The sequence below is a fragment of the Phocoena sinus genome, chromosome 12 (genome assembly GCF_008692025.1).
Source record: "Phocoena sinus isolate mPhoSin1 chromosome 12, mPhoSin1.pri, whole genome shotgun sequence".
Classification (NCBI taxonomy): Eukaryota; Metazoa; Chordata; class Mammalia; order Artiodactyla; family Phocoenidae; genus Phocoena; species Phocoena sinus.
Genome location: NC_045774.1, coordinates 13,804,671 through 13,825,320, shown reverse-complemented (window position 1 = coordinate 13,825,320; position 20,650 = coordinate 13,804,671). Strand labels below are relative to the sequence as shown.

General features: G+C 40.1%; 1 protein-coding gene across 21 annotated transcripts in view; it reads right to left on the bottom strand.

The window, feature by feature from the left end:
• SYNE1 (spectrin repeat containing nuclear envelope protein 1) overlaps positions 1-20,650 on the bottom strand; it is a 457,069-nt gene that overhangs the window by 169,203 nt on the left and 267,216 nt on the right. For 19 of the 21 annotated variants that reach the window (XR_004352467.1, XR_004352466.1, XR_004352464.1 and 16 more), the window contains 11 exons: positions 19,660-19,825; positions 19,168-19,323; positions 16,694-16,846; positions 15,906-16,088; positions 15,028-15,165; positions 10,978-11,163; positions 10,184-10,306; positions 9,661-9,843; positions 8,239-8,382; positions 2,930-3,124; positions 1,691-1,831 (listed from right to left, as the gene is read on the bottom strand). Coding sequence is in view for 15 of the 21 variants with exons in the window: in XM_032650736.1 (XP_032506627.1) it covers positions 1,691-1,831; positions 2,930-3,124; positions 8,239-8,382; positions 9,661-9,843; positions 10,184-10,306; positions 10,978-11,163; positions 15,028-15,165; positions 15,906-16,088; positions 16,694-16,846; positions 19,168-19,323; positions 19,660-19,825 (1,768 nt within the window). In the remaining 6 variants the exon portion in view is untranslated. The remainder of the gene's footprint in view (positions 1-1,690; positions 1,832-2,929; positions 3,125-8,238; positions 8,383-9,660; positions 9,844-10,183; positions 10,307-10,977; positions 11,164-15,027; positions 15,166-15,905; positions 16,089-16,693; positions 16,847-19,167; positions 19,324-19,659; positions 19,826-20,650) is intronic. The other 2 variants (XM_032650728.1, XM_032650732.1) reach the window with 1 other exon arrangement.

Below are 20,650 nucleotides of genomic sequence, written 5' to 3'. Positions count from 1 at the left end.
ATTTGATTGAGCTGGACAGTTAAAGTCATCATAATAAAAATGTTTGCATATTTTACCATTTACAGAATACTTTCACATGTACATGGAAAGACACTTCACAAGATGCGGCACTGAGACTTATAATTTTAGGAAAGGGACACTCTTCCCAAGTGTTAGTCCCAAGGTCCGTGTTCATTGTTCAATTTGAAAATGTTAAGAACATTAGGCACATTATATAGGATACATTTTTCTTACACAATAAAAAGCTGACTCTAGCCATACTTCTATGATTCTGACATCTGTGACCACAGGGAAGAACACCTCATCAAAGAATGAGTAATTCATATTTTAAAATCAGAATTTGGAGAACTGTTTTCCAAATGCTCCAGAACACTGTGAACTTTTTATTTTTAATTTCCTCTCATCACTTTTGTTATTATTCATCTTATGGCCACTTTTTCTCTAGATTACAAGGTGCTTGAGGGCAAGGGCCACTGCTGTCTCCACCTTTGTTACATCTCTGGGACCCAGCACAAGGTTTTATGCCCAGCAGGTGCTCACAATGTATCTGATGAATGCATGAATTGATATGTTCCCTAAAGCTACATAGATTTTTACCAAGAGAATTGTTTGTTTGTTTGTTTTTTTGGCCGTGCCACACAGCTTGCAGGATCTTAGTTGCCTGACCAGGGAATTCCCTCCAAGAGAACTGTCTTATCTAAAGGTTTCTTTGTTTCATTTTCCCCTTTTGGGGGGAGGTAGGTTCTTTTTATCACAGAAATCCTATTTTGAATGCTTTTGTTTTAAAATAAAAATAATATGATTGATTTGTAATACAGCTTATAGAACACTTGCAATGTTCAATGCTTCTCTCTTGATAATAAATTTTAACTTCTTTGAACACTAGTAATTTCATGATAAGGTAATTAAAATATTTTTTTAGTTTTTTGGCTAAAGGAAAAAAAAAGAAAGTATTATTCAACACGCATTAAAACAATTTTGGTTATTGTAAAAGCATCTTTTTGAACTCTATCCAATATTTTTCGTGAAAATTTTTGACATATTTAATTTAGCATAATCTATATTTAATATAGTGTACACAAAAAAGACACCTCATAACAGCGAGCTATGGTCCCCATTTTATAAAAAATAAAATTTAAGATTATTGAAAGATAAGTAAGAAAACTCAAAATGCAAATCTACTTAGGCACTCCAAAATATACACTGACAGCCTTTAATTTTGTTGGCAATTAGCAAATAAAGAAAAAGTCTGATACAGTGAACATAAATTTTCCATCTTCAAAATCTGAGCTGGTAAGCGTCAAAACTATGTTCAGTGAAAATGTTAAAACAGCAATAGAATCATGTTATTTTACAACAGTGACACGAACATTTCACTTTCTGTTAGGATGCAGTACTCCATTACAGACAGCTGTCAGAAACTGAAGCCATAATGCCTTAAAACAGGCCCTTCTCCAGCTATCATTTCTGTGACCTCATTTTTGCTCATCTCATTTCAGTAGCCTGGGAGAGGAGATGGTGGTTTGAGCCAGTATTGGTCTCACATGACAATCACAGTTTGTGCAACTATCACACCTAACGGTGTGTTTCTCAAAGTCTACGATTCATACCCATAATCTCATAAGAACAGAGAATGGAGCCCTGCATCCGTTCAGAGATTTTAGCTGGAGGAATGCCAAGGGGGCGGTACCTGGTTAATGGAAGCATCTGTATTAGCCACAGGTGAAGGGGAGCGACAGGCAGGTGGAGAGGAAATCTCACTGTTGGTTCCCTCCTCCCCAGACTCCTCAGTGACCGGTGACAGCAAAGTGTGACAGCGACCTGCAGTCATCTGTCACATAAAATGTTGCCCAAAGGACATGAAAATTGGTTAGCTATGTTAACAAAAGACCTGGTCAGGAACGCACAGGCCAAAACAGAGATAACTATACAACAAGAGTTAGAATTACTGAGACCCAAATTTACATACAAATTCTGTGTTACTATCTGAAAAGTTTGTCCTCACGTGAATATGCTCCCAGGGACCATTTGTAATATAAACAGGGATAAGGGATGCACGTCACATTATAGAGTGTTCTTGTTGATGAATTATCTCTTTAATTATTTTCCTTTTCTTGATTGATTGTATCTTTATAAATTAAAATCATGAATCATACAAATGAAGGAAGGGTCTATGAAATAAAGCTTGGTCTTTTGTGGATATTTCAAATTCCAAATATTCTAGCAAGATAAATGCACCCAGAGTAATATACTGCCAAAAGAGTCCAGGTATGGTTATACACTACCCAAAGCACAGCACATTATGTGTGGAAAATATACAGCACTGAAAAACACTGAGTTATCAAACTAATTAACGCAGTTTAGATGCAAAGTTATGAGGAAATAATGTTGCAGAGAGAAATTAATGGAACTTATTTTAATCCAAAGGTAAACTTTGGATTTCTAGTTTCTTATTTGTCTAATAATAGCTTTCCTTCCATAATTTATTAAACATTTACACAACAGAATACTCAAACATACCTTGTCAGCCAGTGCTTCAGCTGGAAAAACACACAAAACATACATGTAGCATTATTCTCCCATCCCCCAGAAAACTAGAAAACTGTGCAAAGGAATTGTTCTGAAGCTCAGAGCTTCTGAGTATTACTGCTAAATTATAAACAAATGCAGGGCCAACTTTCAGCACGTTGAGTAATTCAGGAGTCTCAAACAAATAGCTTCATTTCAACTGCCACTGTTTACAGCGTCAAAGATTGGCCTTCGCCCAAAGGTAGTCAGAGAGTTAAGGGGACGTTCCTGAGTTCTAATCTGCAAGACCGGGCACTGATCCCTAAACCAAGCCACGGAGAAGAGCCCAAAGCCACTAGGCAGGAGACAGTCAGAAGAGAGCGAGCTGGCACCCAGCAAACTGGCCTTGACCCTTACTTACCATGACCACAGAGGGGTGGGCCGAGGTCGCGGGGAGGAGCTCCCCGTCCAGGTTCTCCATCCCCTCCGCCAGCCGGTCCACGTCGGTCACCGTCAGCAGCATGGTGGCGTGCTTGGCTTTCACGGTCAGCATCTTGCACTTGGAGTTCAAAGAAGCGATCTGCTCCTGGTAGCCCTTGATTTTCTGAGCCAGCTCCTGAGGAAACATTCCCGCCCCCCCGCGCCCCGGGTGTCACAGCAGCATCCGAAGGAAACAGAACTAGTAGCGTTCATCTTCCTCCGGGGCTGGCCAATGAAATCTCAGGGCTGCGCCAGACGGAGCGGCGGGGAGGCAGGATGTGGACGGTGCGAGCGCGGAGCCTGCCTGCCGCGCTCCCCGAGCCAGACCACAGCGCGGCGGGGCCGGAAGGGGTGCTGCGGCGCGCGCGGCGGCAGAGACAACGCCAGGCGGCCGGGGATTCTAATCCCGAGAGGCGCTCCGGGCCGCATCGGAATTCATGGGAAGTTAAGCCCTGGCAACTTTCTTGAAAATGCCTAAGGAATCTAAAATTGCCAGATGGTTCATGCCAGGCAAATTAGGTCATGTGATGACTAACACTGCCAAAAACGCAATGCTCAGCTCTTACCCTCCGGAATATGTCAAACAGAGCAGTCATTTGTGACAGACGCATCACAAAGTAAACTGCTCCTAATTCCTGTGACCCGGGGAGTTGCTTTTTTGCAGATAAGGTGAATATCACTTAGGAAACCCTTATTTTTTTATGCAGATTACACCCCAAATAAAATTTTGTACATTCATGAAATTTTCCCTCATGTATGCCATCATGCCTCCAATGTTTCTGATGCCTCAAACTAGGGCTTTGAACTTGAAGTTTGGTTCAATTTTAATGGCTTTTAATTTTTTTTCTTGTTGAAAAAAATTGTTTTGAGAGATAGAAGTTTTAAAACTTTTACAAAGAGCTAATTGACAATATATTCTCAACAGCACATAGCTCTTAAAAAATCTAATATATTAAAATCCTAAAAGAATAATCTAAAATGGTAACTCTAAAATGTTAAATTTATACTTTCTTGCTTAAAAGATGCATACATAAGTTAAAAATTGAAGATTTAAACATTCATTCTTTTTTATTACATTCATGTAAAACATTAACCCTAAAAGTACAAAACCACTATTTTCATCTATCCCTTTTATTTGGCTCCTTCACCTGAAAAGCTGTCATTTAGCATTTGTACGGAACACATTTTGTGAGGTTTTTTTTTGTGTGTGTGTGGTACGCGGGCCTCTCACTCTTGTGGCCTCTCCCGTCGTGGAGCACAGGCTCCGGACGCACAGGCTCAGCGGCCTTGGCTCACGGGTCCAGCCGCTCCACGGCATGTGGGATCTTCCCGGACCGGGGCATGAACCCGTGTCCCCTGCATCGGCAGGCGGACTCCCAACCACTGCACCACCAGGGAAGCCCTTTGTAAGTCTTTAAAATGATAATGTGTGTATACACACTCAAACTAGAGCTTTGAACCTGAAGTTCAGAAACAAACAAAATGACAAGAGCAAAATGATACATGCATGTATATGTACATGTGTATGTGTATATGTACACACATACCATTTTGCTATTGTTGTCATTTTGTTTCTCCCCTCCCAACCAAAGCTGACTGGGTGGGTGGAAGGGAAAGCAGTCCAGCAGAACTCAGCCAGCATCCTGTCTTCTTTCTAGTACAGAAGTACAGGAATTTTTTAAGCAAGGATTTAAAAAGTAGAAATCATGGGTTCCCCTGGTGGCGCAGTGGTTGAGAGTCCGCCTGCTAACGCAGGGGACACGGGTTCGTGCCCAGGTCCGGGAAGATCCCACATGCCGCGGAGCGGCTGGGCCCGTGAGCCATGGCCGCTGGGCCTATGCGTCCGGAGCCTGTGTTCCGCAATGGGAGAGGCCACAACAGTGAGAGGCCCGCGTACCACATTAAAAAAAAAAAAAAAAGTAGAAATCATCAGTTCTTTACTTTTCACTGTTACAGATACTTATTTAGTTAAACCTAATAGGATTTTTATAATTGTGATTAAATAGCTATTTACCACATCTGGTCTAGTGCCTAACACATGAGTACTCTATAATATTTGGTAAACGTGTACACAGGGAAGTCATCTACCAGCGCACCGGACTCCTTGAATTCGATGTTTTCATAGGACAAATCACTAAGCCTCCTTACCATGGCTTGCCCTATCTGGTAGATTTGAAGACTCTGTGTGAAGTGGAGTTAGTCTTAGGCCTCCCATCCTTTGTGCCTACGTGGATGGTCACGGCCCCTACTGCAGTACCCTGCCCAGCACGCTGACAGCAAACGCCCATTTCCTAAATCGATGTTCTCAAGTTATTGTATATAAAACTCATCTAGGGGACTTCCCTGGCAGTCCAGTGGTTAAGACTTCGTGCTTCCAATGCAGGGGACGCAGGTTCAATCCCTGGTCGGGGAACTAAGATCCCACATGTTGCTCGGCATAGCCAAAAACATTTAAAAATAAATAAAACACTAGTAGCAATATTTAAAAAAAAACAACTCATCTGAGTTGTTTGTTAGAAATGCAATACTGGTCTAGGCTTCAAAAGTTTTCGATTTACTAGGCTTATGAGAATCTGCATTTCATGGTTAGTTCATGTGATTCCCTTGGAGAAACATCTCTAGAGAACTTTCTTCTGTAAGAATAAACCTGCCTATATCCCATGAACTTTGTGGCTTAGTGGTCAAATCTGCTAAATCAAAATGGAGCACTAAGGGGGTTAATGTGTTCCCCAGTCTCAGGAAGCATACATATTTTTAGTTTTTACTGAGTATTTCTGAAAATGATTACAAAGGATGAGTGTACAGGTGGGAATTTCAGGTACAGGAGCAGGCCTTCTGCGTCATGTGGAAAGCGAAGAGCTCTGAGTATTCTCTCCTATCATTTAAAAGCGACAGGATAAGGTTTTTTCAAATTAAATGCAACATTTGAAAAATTACAAGAAAAAAATGCAAATTCCTTAGAAATGAACAATGAGTTTAAGTTATCCATATGGAAACTAGCCTCACCTCAAAATTAAATTCCATTAAAAGCAGACAGAAAATACAGGAAAAAACATTCTTCCAAAATTCTATGTTATGAATCAGGCTTTCCCCATGCAACACTTTCCTTCCTGTGTTTGTTTTACACATACAATGAGCCTCACACAGGACTACTACATTTTAAATATGAAAATGGAGGGCTTCCCTGGTGGCGCAGTGGTTGAGAGTCCGCCTGCCGATGCAGGGGACACGGGTTCGTGCCCCAGTCCAGTAAGATCCCACGTGCCGCAGAGCAGCTGGGCCCGTGAGCCGTGGCCGCTGAGCCCGCGCGTCCGGAGCCTGTGCTCCGCAACGGGAGAGGCCACAACAGTGAGAGGCCCGTGTACCGCAAAAAAAAAAAAGAAAAAAAAAGAAAATGGAATCTAAATCACATGACGAAACTAACACATCTACACTAATGTTTAGAAATGGGAGGAGAAAATGTGACGAAATGAACAGATCACTGGACAGCAGCCAGAGGACAGTCTACGGCTGAGTCTGCTGAGAGCCGGCTCTGTAACGATCTTGGGCAAGTCGTTTATTCTCCTGGACCATCATTCTTTTCTTTTATGTGTGATCTTAGTTCCCTGTCCAGGGATCGAACCCGTGCCCCCTGCAGTGGAACCTCGGAGTCTTAACCATTGAACCACCAGGGAAGTCCCCAAAGGTAGTAGATTAGAATCTGGTTTTTATCAGTTACTAGATCTGGAAGATCTGGAGGTCATTCTAAAAAGTCCGTTTTTGCTTTCTCATCGGTAACATGGAGATGATACACACACAAAAATTCTTACCTCACAGGGCTGTTGTAAAAGATACTCTAAAAACTTTGTGAATTGTTTTAAAAAACATAAAACAAACAAAAAAGCAACCACAGCAGCAATGATAATTATTGTTATTCCAGATAGATTTTTAAAAACATATTTTCTGCGCTGTGACTGAAAAGTTGTTACAACAAAATTCTGGGTCTTACAAAATGGGATTAAAAGTAGTTTCAAAATAAATTTGTATTATACAGTCTAATGTATGACATATAAACAGCGTTTCAAATAGTTGCGAAACATCTTTTCATTTAACTGCTTTAGTGGCAGAAGAGAAATGAATAGTTAACACAGATGATTATCTACGGTGTAGAAGTAAATGTAGGTGGGGTATTTATTTACATTACTTGTAAAGCATATGCAAATGTTAAGTGCTGGATGCACTCACTGGCTGTGACAAGAAACTAGAGAACTGCATTTGGAAAGGGGGGAAGTAAGATTTCCCAACCTTACACCTGACACTAACACAACATTGTTAATCAACTATGCTCCAATATAAAATAAAAATTTTAAAAAAAAGCGACAGTTGAATCTTTTGGGAATCTTACTATGCTATTTGGTTTGGAAAAACTGTTGTTCTTATGACAACGAAGTTAAAATAGAGCAGACGGAAGGAAAAACTGAATGTCTGTCCTTGGCACAGAGAAATAAGACACACCCCACCCCACCCCCCAGTCACCTTCCAAAATTCATGATGCTGGGAGCCAGCCCCCAAGGAAAGAGTAAATGTGATCTATATAGGGTTTGACGGGTCAGGAGAGGAAATTCACTGCTAACTGTCAAGGAGCTGGAACACTCAAGCTCCTTGTATGATCTCTGAGGCCAGGTCTGCACAAGGGGTGTCCAAGTCCTAAGGTCATAATGATTCCAAAGGTACAAAGAAGGAGGTGCATTTGAAAATGGGGAAGATGCTAACAGGCATCATCTGGAAACCCACAAAACAAACAACATGAGTCATTCTCTGATTCTGGTAAAAGCAGGTGAAGTGACCTATATGTGAAAGAGCAAATGATTTTCTTTTTAACAAGAAATACCCCTTCTTTTAAAACAGGACCATCAAAGCAGCAAGGCTTTGAGCACTGTTCTTCCTTGCAGTTTGGAAAGACAGGGAGTACAGTGTGTTTTGGTGTATGAACTGTGAGAATTCTGCAGGAGGCAGTCGGTGGGTCGTGCTGGAGATATGTCATGAATGCCGGGTCAAGAGGTTCTGGAATCAAGGGGAAGACTCATGCTACTGGGTCTTGGAAAGTATCAGCAAAAATAGCCCTCAAAATGTAAAGAGAGTCAAAGAGGCTCTCTGAGAACCCAACACATTATGCTCTGGACAGGGAAGACCTCTCTCTTTCGTCCGCTGGAAACCAATCACATAGCCTCACCAAGCCAGTGTCCTGCCCTTGAACTCGGCTCGTCATACCTCGTGCCGGGAAATCTGGGCTTGCAGCTCCTGGATGTCGCTGGTGGCCACAGGCTTGTCCTCAATCTCTCTGTGAGCTCCTTCTATGAGCTCCTGGAGGTGCTGCATTTCTTGCTCGTATTGTTCATACTGCACCACAGCCTCCTTTGAAAGGAAAGAAAAAAGACAATTATCTGTCTACGTCAATAACTGTGTAAGTGCTTCTGTGCTGCTATGCGCCAAACTCTGGTGCTAACTCCTATTTACCCACGTGTCAAGGGAACAAAGAAATGATGGGGAAAATTCCTAGATGATATTTCAGAGCCTTCTCTCTAAAACATTTTGGCAAGATTATTGATGGTCTGAAAATAGTTAAGTGGCTAGATCCTCTTTCTCCTCCGTATTGTCCTGAAGACGGCAATGTCATGGTCTAGAACATGGTAGAAAGCAGTACGAAAAGCATGATTACTTCATTTTTCCATCAAAGAAATACTAAATATATATGTACGGCACTCAGCTAAGTGCTGGAATAGGGGATATAAAAATGAATGAAGCATGGGGGGCTTCCCTGGTGGCGCAGTGGTTGAGAATCTGCCTGCCGATGCAGGGGACATGGGTTCGTGCCCCGGTCCGGGAAGATCCCACGTGCCGCGGAGCGGCTGGGCCCGTGAGCCACGGCCGCTGAGCCTGCGCGTCCGGAGCCTGTGCTCCACAACGGGAGAGGCCACAACAGTGAGAGGCCCACGTACCGCAAAAAAAAAAAAAAGAATGAAGCATGACTTCTACCCTCAGGTTTTTACTGTCTAAAAAATTACAAGATAATGCAAGTAGAGTTGACCAAATAGACCATTAGTGGTTTAATGAGAGGACATGTATACAATTTTTGGATAAAGTAGGTGAAATATTAGTTGAAGGTAGATAAGAGATAAATAGTGTCATTTCTTCCTAGTAAATAATTGTTCTCTTATTAGGGGAAGAGGCTAAGAGTTATAGTTGGATGTACTTCTCAGGCAATAAAATGTATCAATAAGCTGAAATATAAAAAAAGAAAAAAAAATTCTGTAATATACCTTAGCAGTAAAGTCTTAGTACAAAGTTCTAGATGATTTTCAGATGAATAATGAGATAAAAATCTATGATTGAATATAAAAATTAACCTTCATAAGTTGTTCCTTATAAAAAAAATAATTGCTAAAAGGTAGTTTTCACCAAAGGATATTTTTAATAGAGCTTTCCCCAGGCTTTTGTGGATGATCCAAATGATAGCATCTCATGTCCTTATTTTATATAACCACAACAAGCTGTCTGAGTTAACACTCTGGATGTGTTTTGATGGCTGAGCCCACGCAAATGCTAAGAAAAGCAGCCCATGACTCATCTGGTGCTGCTCTGCGGGTGGCGTGGGGACCGCCTGCAGACGCCGGCTGGCCCCGCTGCACGTGCCTGCATGATGTTGCACTGCTGGATGGCTGTGTGCTGGAGCCGGCTGGCCCCCTCCTGCAGGCGCAGAGCTGCGTGGCACAGCGGCAAGCTGGTGACGACGTCCTCGGGGATCCGGAGCGCGCTCTGGCTCATCTGCACGGCGTGGACTTTTGGCTTGAGCGACTCCATCGCAGAGAGCAAATGCTGCAGGTGCCAGTTCATATTTTATATTTTTTAAAATTTTATACCTTATACAAATTTGATAATTTATTTACATAAAATATATGTATACATAAAATATACGTTTTCCATTTAAGATGTATATTCTGAAATATTTTATGTTTTACTGGCTTATTTCATAAGCAAGAGGCATTTACTAAATTACAGCTCTGTCCCAAGTTATAAAAATTTTCCCAGGTATTTTTTTAAATCATGCATACAGCGCTCAGACTAAAACAGAGCTTAGAAATTACTTTTCCTAACGATCCTTTCTTTTTCTAAAATATAGCTCCCTACCCATTTCCCCTGAATTATTTTTGCTTGCCTGCCGGTGAGAGAGTTGCTCCTTGAGACTAAGACGTCCAACTTCTGGAGAAGTCAGTGCTGTCTGGGCTTGCTCCAAAGCAATTTGTAAGTTTCTGAGCTCTGTTTCAAATTTTTTCATATCCTGCAGAGTAAGAGCGATGTTAACGTCGATGTATAAGCACTTGAAGTCCGAAGTCATAGGTGGAGAACAGCATCATGTAACCAGGCAGGACCCTATAGGGCCTTCTGGGGCAGACCCCCTCCCCAGTACCCTCTGCTTGAGCTCCTCTCTGAAGTACCCAGATAACAGTATCTCATGCACATTTCCTGAGCTGTATAAAGGAGCTGAAAAGCCCCCACCAGATGGAAGATGTTAATTACTTGACGACCATGAGCTCACAGCCCCAGGCCTCCTGGAGCTTAAGGACTGATACTGTTAAGCTCTGTGACATCTCCCTGTTACCTCAGCCAGTCAGAGAACTGTCCACAAGCTGATCACGTATGCTGTGAAGCCCCTCTCCCTCTCCCGGACTTTAAAAATGCTTTGCCGAAACCCTGCAACGGGTTTGGGGTTTTGTGGGGCATGAGCCACCCGTCTCCTTGCATGGCCCAAATCTTTCTCTGCTCCAAACTCCGACGTTTAGGTGTTGTTTGGCGTCACTGTGAGTCAGACACACAGCCATAACCATCACAGTCAAGAGGCTCATCAGAGGTAAGCGCTCTCCGTTTGATATACAACCACGATTGTTTTTTTAATGATAGACTTTTCCATTTAAATTGCTTTTTTTTTTAAGAAAACATTTTATGTTTTACCTTGGCAGCATCGTGGAGATTCTGCAAACGAATTCTGATCCTCTGCCGCAGCCCCTCAGTCTCCCGTCCCAGGTCTGCTACTTGCTGAGACATTTTTTCCGTATGGTACACGCTACTGAGGTACTGTAATTTCCCAGTCATCGCTTCCAGATTGTTGTAAATCTCTTCAGATTCTTCTAGCATGGTCTAGAGTGAATTATCAATGTTCATGACATTGACAGGTAGGCAGAGAGGTATGGGTAATCAATACGGTGTGGTTTAAAGACCATCAGACTGGGGAGGGAGTAAGGTGACGTAATTCACATTTTCCACGCACATTGTGTAGGTCGTGTGCCTTACTGTGTTTAACCTTCACAGCCCTGTGCCTGCTCCCCACTTCCTGTTACCCCCTTTTCAAAAAGAAATCAAATTTCAGGAGCTGTAAACAATTTGTTGAGGCCACCTGTGCTGGACCATAAGGCTACTGCTACAACTGCCACCCTAAGTGGCTCCCTGGTAAGGGTCAGGACGCGAGTACTGCCAGCAGTGGTGTTGCTCTGACGCACTGGGTATCTTCATCAGGTCACTGGCCCCCCTTTTCTCATATTCAAACTAAAGCGATGCTTTTCAGGTCTCATATTCTGTATCTAAGACCCAAGCATATATGGATCTAAGAAATGAAAATAAGACAAGAGCATCACAAACACTTGCTTTAAGTGAGACAAAGGGGTAGAAACAACTTGGCATAAAACAAAGTCCTTGTCATTCAAGATAGTATCATCTCTGGGGACTAATAACAACATCAATAGAATAAGAAGCGTGTAACGTGCATTTTATAAGCAGAGTGAAAGAAGAAAGGGTTAAGGATGCCAGAAATGAGATGTGCTGCTGCTTGCAGGAGGGTTGAGACAAGGCTTCCTGGGAGAGTAACATTTGAGCTGAGTCAGAAGAATGTTTGTATTGACAGATGGGGAGGAAAAGGAAAGACGTTTTATGCTGAGGGGACAGAATAATAAGCAAAGGCACATAGGTGAGTGAGCACAAAACGTGCAGTTCCTGGGGTGTGTGATGTGTAAAGAGGCGAAATGGGAGATGGGACATTACTCTTAGGCAATAGACTCTTATTTTAAAAAATAAAGTACATCTTTTTTCTCACAATAAATGTCAAATACATATATTATATAACATATTATATATTATATAACATATTATATATTATATATATTATAAAGCTTAGAAAATATTGAAAAATAAAGAAGATAAAATAGTCCATAATCCCATATCCCAGAGATAACTTTAAGCAATAACTGCTGTTCAGTTTGGGTATAATTTTAGGTAATTGAGATCATAACATACCTACAATTTTCCATCTTTCTCACCTGATATTAGAACACATGAATTTTCTCTCGCTGTGTTGTTTTTGGATAAAGTCAGGCACGGGAGAGCTCCCCAGAATGGTGTATGACAGGCTGAGTTTCCTCCTGAATGTCTGTGTGAGGTCACCACCAATACCTGACATCTGTCCTCCTGTGTCCCTCAACACACTCAACCCACTGAACTGCCCAAGTCAAAAACACCTGGGGGGCTTCCCTGGTGGCGCAGTGGTTGAGAGTCCGCCTGCTGATGCAGGGGAAACGGGTTCGTGCCCCGGTCCGGGAAGATCCCACATGCCGCGGAGCGGCTGGGCCTGTGAGCCATGGCCGCTGAGCCTGCGCGTCTGGAGCCTGTGCTCCACAACGGGAGAGGCCACAATGGTGAGAGGCCCATGTACCGCAAAAAAAAAAAAAAAAAAACAACACCTGGGAACCATGCTTGGATCCTCCCTCTGTTTCAGCCATACCCAACAGCCTCCAAGTCCAGAGTTCTTGCTGGGTAATACCCCTTGATTTTTGTCCTCTCTCAGCCTCCAAAGAGAGGCCTTGTCATTGTCTGCTGGAATACTGAAACCACCTTCTGGCTGTCACACCTTCATCTATCTGTTTTCCACAGGCTTCTAAGTCATCTTTCTTAAACTGTAAGTCTGAGCTTGTCACTTGCCTGCAGAACATCTGTCCAAGGCTTAGAGTGACTTCAGGAAAAGAGGCCAAGTTCTTAACAGGCTTCCATGATCTGTCTTTGTCTTCTCCCTCTTTCCAGCTCTCTGCAGACCTCCTCGCCAGCACACCAGCTAGAGCACCCCTCACTCCTACTGTCGGGATTTCAACATGCGGTTTTGCCTAAAACTCCACGACAAGTAGGCTGCGTGTCTTTCACGATTCAGCTCAGAATCACCTTTTCCTTCCTTAATCTTCTCAAATCCTGGGCAGTCTGGGTTGGGTACCCTCCCATGAGTTCCTTCAGCATCTTGGGCTCTCAATCCCTGCACTTATCACACTGTATTGTAATTGTCTAGATCTGCCTTTCTAACTCCTTTCTCCCTTTAATTATCAACTCCCTGGGGCAGAGGCAGGGAATATCCTTTGTGTTTCAAATGCCTAACAAAATTCCTAGCTTTGGAAAGCACTCTATAAATGATTATTGAATACATAAATGAATGAGAGCTGGAGCTATTTTAAAAAAAACAAAAACAAAAACAAAACAAAAAACTACCTTCTTGGTCATTTTAAAGACTACATTATAGTTTATGAAATCCAAAAATTTACTCAGAAAACTCTGACATTTAAGTTTTCTTTAAAATTCCAGTATAGTCATTAATACTCATATAAAATATTTCCTACATTTCGGATTACAGAGTAGTAATGTTCTGTTGATCATGATACATTTTCCTATTGTTTTTCAAAGAGATTTAACCAAGTTACCAGCAGTTACCAGCAGTGTTTGATAGCTCTCACTTCTTTAAATATGAACTTTTAAAAATACTGTTAACTTGATAATTAAAATGCCCTCTCTCTTTTAAATTTGCATTTCTAGATTTCTAATGAATATTTTTTCATTGTTTACAACCAATTGTAACTTAATTCTTGACTGTTAATGTATAATGCATAACGTCAGGCAGGACAACTCTGTAGTTGTTTAAGAAAGATTTCTTGGGAGGAGTGTGCAGGATTGATTAGAGAAGAAAGATAAATACAGGGAAACCAATTAGGAACCTGTTAAAGCATTCCAAGAAGGAGAAAATGAGGCTTTGATCTAGAACCCTGTCAACTGGAATTGGAAAAGGGGATGCATTTAAAAGACATGAATATACATAAATCAGAATAAAAGAGAGAAAATCTAAAATACTTGAGGATACTCATGTAACTTAAATAAAGACCATTTTGTATTTGATTGCAAGATAACTGGCTATTAGATATCTGTATCTAATTCAAGCCTAAATTATAAAGGGATGAAATAATTTCCTGGATGATATGGTCGAGAGAAAACTTCAGAGGAAATGAAGTAATGCGGCCCCCATGTGGTGTGGACTCATTCCCAGCTGACCCCTACTTCCTGCGGGAGGTCAGCCCACTGTGACCAGGCAGAAGGGCTGGAAGGAAGAGGCATGAGATTGAGGCTCTGACTGAGGACCCATGTGCCAGGGACTGTGCTTGATGATGGCACAGATGTTAAACCATCTGATCTTCATGATAACCCTGCAGTATGAATATCATTTACATCTCCATCTTACTGATAAGATTGAAATCTGAGAGGCAAAGCAGTTTCCTCCAAATTACGCAGCTCTAAATGTCAGAACTTGGTTTCCCCATCAGTCTGAGTCTGGAGGCTATAATCTTTCCACCTGTCCCTGCAGCTCTTCCTGGGGAATAATTTCCCACCATATTCCTGCATACAATTATTTCAAAGAAGCTGCAAAAAAGAGAGTCCTATCTGGATGATTATTTTTGGTCTTGGGAAATGGAAAGTCTAGGGGAGACAGGAGGATATTTATTTATATATATGGTCTTATGAAATCTCATGGGTAGCTACTTTCTTTCAATCCCCTGGACAAGTTGTTAGGGCTACTTTACCTTTCTTTTTTCCTGGCACCTGAAATAATTTTTCATCATGGTCCTCTAAATTTTCTGTCAGCCTAGCCAGTTAAATCAAAGCACTCTCTTAGTTACTCTTTGAAAACTACTTTCCCAAAGTTACCTGATGTGAAATGTATTGTTCCCGAAGTTGGCTTGCAGAATTCCATGCAATCTTTCCATGTACTGAGACTTTAGCTTTCTCAATCCACTTCAGAATTGTCTCCAGCATTTCATTGTATTCTTCTAAATGGGATGCTGCCTGAAAAATCATTAACATTCAGGTAACAAATGTAAACTCTGCTTCGTGAGCTAGAAATCAGTCTTCGGTCTCTCTTTGGATACAATAATCCTAGGAATTGATCATTATGATATCTGTGATATCTAAAGGTATCATGAAAAATTATTTCCTTATTGAACATCTATTAAGGACTTCCCAGTGACTTTAGGATAAAGTCCAAGTTCTTACTATGCTTGAATAATCTTTTAAAAAAAGTCTCCATTCTTATCTCTTATTCCTCTACCTAGCTCTTCTCTCTCCCTCCTTTCCTACTCTACCCTCACTGAATAAGGAGGTGGTAGGTGGGGATTATAGGTTTCAATATTATAATTTATTGGTTGCAAATTCTGATTTAACTCATCCCTGATTGCAGAAAGAAACATAATCAATTTGCAAAAGTTCAGTCTATGCTCAACAATTATGATGATGTGTGACCTGAACCAATTAAGTAAAGGCAAACATACATATATATACATATTTACTTATTTATAAAAAGTCCATTTATAGGAACACTTTTGTCAATAAATTTATAATATGGTTTGATATAAAATAAAGTCAGGTTTACATGTCAATCTTAGGAATACAGGCATGGTATGAAATAAGCTACACTTAACTTACTCTCATCACTGTCCATATTATCTTTTCACTTATTTTTAAAAGCAGAAAATAGAAAATTGAATTTTGGCTTTAGAGAATGTTGATTACCGGCTGGGAAAACATACCTGGCTGAGCTTAGAGAGCCGGTTATCGGCCTGTCTAATGGCCTGCTGGTGAAGTTCAGTCAGTTTTCCAATCTTCTTGGCCAGTGGTTTACCCAGTTGGCCGTTCTGTTCCGAGAATTTTTGTACTGCTTCACCTAGGTCCATTAATTTTAAGTTACAGACATCTAATTCCTTTCCTAGCACCTGGATGGTCATCAAAAGGAAAGAACGTTAGACTATAGATAATAAATTTCTCCAGACTTTCCAGAATCAGAAGGATTATATTTTAAATGATTTTTGTAAAAGCCAAATATATAAGAATAATTCAGCTATGATCGGTTCGTTTCTGCTTCTTCAGTTGAGAAGGCAGAGCAGGATGTTTCGTAACCCTGGTGTTTATTTCCTACGAGGCTAAGAGAGCTAAAATTTTCCTTCTGTCCCCCAAAAAGGATTAGTCACTTTACTCATTGGCAAACTGAGAACAGGGATTTAACTACCAAGAACATCCTTCATTTTGAAATTTATATACTTGTAATCCTAAACCATCATTTAGTCCTTTGACACTACATATGCATGTATATTTATGAATACAGTTTAACTGTGATAATAAATTATACGATATAAGTAGCTCTATATTATTGTATTTACAAAATTTCTTTACTGCCTGCCTTTACTCTCTGGTTTTCATGAAGCCTGCTAATCAAGGAAGCTTTTTTTTTTTTCTTCTGTATCTTCAAAATAAACTAATGCACTCAAAATACTTAATTCATTCAATAGCCCCCCTTATATTTCCACTTCTCCTTCCTTACCTTTTGGTCAGTTTTAGCTTGAACTAAATTATCTGTCTTTGCTCTCAGCTTGGTTAGAATAGTTGTGAGATCTTTGGCTATCTTCTGAATTTGCTGGCTGAATTCCTGACTCATGGCCTTGCTCTGTTCAACTTCTTTTATTTTGTCCTGGATCTAAATAATCAATGAGAAAAGCAAAATCAACCATGGTAAAAATTGGATAGTTAATACTAATATATATCTCCATCTTCAGATATTGCCAAGAGGCACTTTAGGTCATCAACACTGCTTTGGCATCGAAGTACCTCAACAAGCCAGCCACGTGCAATTACAAACTCTCATGGTTTTCCCTGCAGCCTTACTTCCCGCCATTTTACGTATTAACTGCACCTCTTTCTGCTGCTATTTCAGCAAGGGAACAAGCAATGCATGTACAGCGATTCACTCATCAGATGTTTACAGGAAGCAGTGCAGATAGCTGAGTTTGAATTCTATCTTCTCCACTTACTAACTCTGTGACCCTAAACATACAAACTCTTCTAAGCCTTTTTCTTCATAAAATGGAAGACGATTCCAGATAATTGGAGGCACACAGATTTGTGTCCATGCACCTTTTCATAAGTAGCTGTTAATGATCTGTTAACTCTTTTTCTAACTTCCAATTACCTCTGTACAGTATGACAAAAAAGCACAGAACATGTCCAATGGAAAGGAAAATGAAAAATCAGTTAATATTTACAAGTTTCTAATGGCTTTGATTTGATATGATAACATTCATATTTTGCTTATAATAAAATGTTGAAGGGAAGATGGTAAAGAAATATTTTCTTTGTATAAATGAAAGGCCTTAAAAAAATCTCTTTAAGTGATGCAGATGTAATGTGTGGCATGGTGACTATAGCTAACCATCTCATATGGCATACTTGAAGGTTGCTAAGAGAGTACTTCTTAAAAGTTTTCATCACAAGAAAAAAAATTGTTATAACTATGTATGGTTTTGAATGCTAACTAGATTTATTGTGCTAATCATTCCGTAATATATAAAAATAGCAAATCAAATCTCCTTAGTAGTGAGGAAACACACCATTAAAAGAGTACTTTTTCCAACTTCATTATTTTGAGTTGAGCGCTAACGTAAATGGAATGCATGTGAATAACTCTGTTACAGGGAAGTTTATCCAGAGGAGAAAACCCTGAAATTTGAACTTCTTTTTTTAAGATCTGAACTGGCCAAGTCATCCTTCCCAAAAGACCTTCCAATGTCTAAGAAGAAAAACCAAATAAGTAATACTGTAAAATATTAGTATAAAATTAATATTTTAATACTTAAAATAAAAAATAATATTTTCATTTAGGTCAATAGTATGATGCAGTAGAATTAGACTTTGATGAAAATTTTTAAACACTTTGCATCATACACTGTAGAGTCTAAAAGGTACAGCACAGTTCCATGAATTTTATAGTTTTATAGTTTCTGCAATGCAATACTACTTTCCATTTCATGTAGTAGTTTAGAATTATCCTCCCTTTATCTTCTGTAGACCAGTGTTAACTAAACTGCTTTAGTGTCAGGCCACCAAGAAGGTCCTAAAACCCATTATGTTTCCATACAAATGCTACTGAAGCTATTTTCCCTACATGAAAGTGTATGTTCTTTACGAGGAGTTAAGATAGAAATATCCCCCTGATCTCAGTACTATGAATGGCTATGTAGCAATTTGTTAAATTAAAAAAAAAAAAAGGTTTGTTTTAAAATTTATACACATTCTGGGTTTTCCTGGTGGCGCAGTGGTTGAGACTCCCCCTGCCGATGCAGGGCACACGGGTTCATGCCCCGGTCCGGAAGGATCCCATGTGCCGCGGAGCGGCTGGGCCCGTGAACCATGGCCGCTGAGCCTGCGCGTCTGGAGCCTGTTCTCCACAACGGGAGAGGCCACAACAGTGAGAGACCCGCGTACCGCAAAAAAAAAAAAAAAAAAAAAATTATACACATTCCTTTCCTTAGTTATTTGGAAGTTAGAGTTAGACTGTAGGACTTCCTCTAGACATAATATGAGATCCTATAGCATGCATTTGGGGTAGAAACCTCATTCCTGGTTTTACCTCATTTTTTTAACTCTGATTTTCCCTTTTTTCAAATATCTTCACCTACTACATCTTGCTGAACTGAACCAACAAAAGAAGAGTGCCTGGCAGACTCTGGATACTCTATAAATACTTGTTGAATACATGAAATGTATCTTTCTCTGAGTAATTTCCTTTTGGAAGCAGATAAATTATCTTTAATGTTCGACAGTATTGTTCACATCCAATATCTTCTCATATGCTTCTTGCCTATGAATAAGACCTCTAATTTAATATTATTATTTTATACTGATCTTTTTTTTTTAACTCTGTTTCCATGAAGACAGGATTGTGAAAATCACGAACTCTCATACACGAGTACTGAGCCTATAAAAGAGCGGAAAAGTACTCTTTCTTGACCGTAGGTTTACCTGATCATGGATAGTTCCTAGATCCAAGGCCACTTCGGCTAGCTGAAGAGAGAGTTCAGAAGGTAATATAGTATAAAGACCAAGATACTTATTCTTCTGTTCTTCAGCCATTTTCTCAATGTTCTGTCGGTGATTTGTGGCTTCTGTTAGGAGAATCTGAAGAAAAGATCAACATAAGAAATTTCTGGGAGCCTGATAAGGAAATTAATTTTTATGGGTACAGAGACAAGGCTATGTATTCCTCAAAATATGATTAAGTGTGGAATTAGAGAAATACATTTACAAAAAGCAAAATTTTCTTTAGTCTCAATAAGAAGCATGTCCACTTTATACAGAACAAAAGAAAGCCCAATGAAATAATACTAAAAGTCTTTTATAGAAAACATTTCTAAAAATTTTTAATTCAATTATTTCATTGAATATAAACAGATACATTTGATTAAAAGCAGGACAATTTTTTAACATGATGGGTCTAGGGAATGAGTTTTGTACCTTAAGTTCTTCAAGTTGAGCATCTATTCCTATTGTTGGATTCCCCAAATACTCCTTCGTTTCCTGAACCCAAGATTTTACTGAATTGATTTGGGTCTCCACCACTTCTCGCTCCTTCAGCTCCTGCCTTAACACCTTTCTGTTCTTCTTCACTTTCTCCTGTATGCTTTAGACACAATAAAGGGAGAAAGAAGATGTGGACTGAAACGAAAGGAACCCCCCCCAATACGTGACATCAAATTGTCAAAAACAGACATTAAAAAAGAGAAGCCACCTATCTTTTTTCCAAGTAAAGACACTTCCCCCAAACTGCCAGATGATTTTCAGTAACATTTAAGTTTACTTCAAGTATAACAGAAGAAAATACATCACGGGAAGTGAATGATTTATCCCTGGAAAATTGAGAGCTGACATACTCCCATGCCACTAAACTGTAATTCATTTTCTTGTTGAGAGTAACCTGGAGATTGTTTGATTATTTATTTCCTCTTTGAAAATCTACCCATGGTGCAGAATCATCAGCCTTTAAAAGTAATGTGTAACTGGAATATTTGTGCCTATTAGAAACTAGTCTTTAAATAAAGACTCAAACTTTGGAAATTTTATGATTAATAATGTTCAACATCCAAATTGTAAGTCTTTATTTGAATTGACATAAATTTGGTTAAAAAAATTTAAATACGTGGAGTCAGATTATCCTGAACTCATCTATAAGTGAAGGGGTGAATGTAGGATATGTATGAGTAATAGTAGTTAACAAAGGAGTTAAATTACATAGTGACGTTTCCCCATGAGTGAATCAGGCTGGTTACATATCATTACATATCATTAAGATTAACTTTCAGGACGTCCCTGGTGATGCAGTGGTTAAGAATCCGCCTGCCAACGCAGGGGACACAGGTTCAAACCCTGGTCCGGGAAGATCCCACATGACGCGGAAAAACTAAGCCCATGTGCCACAACTACTGAGCCCGTGCGCCACAGCAAGAGA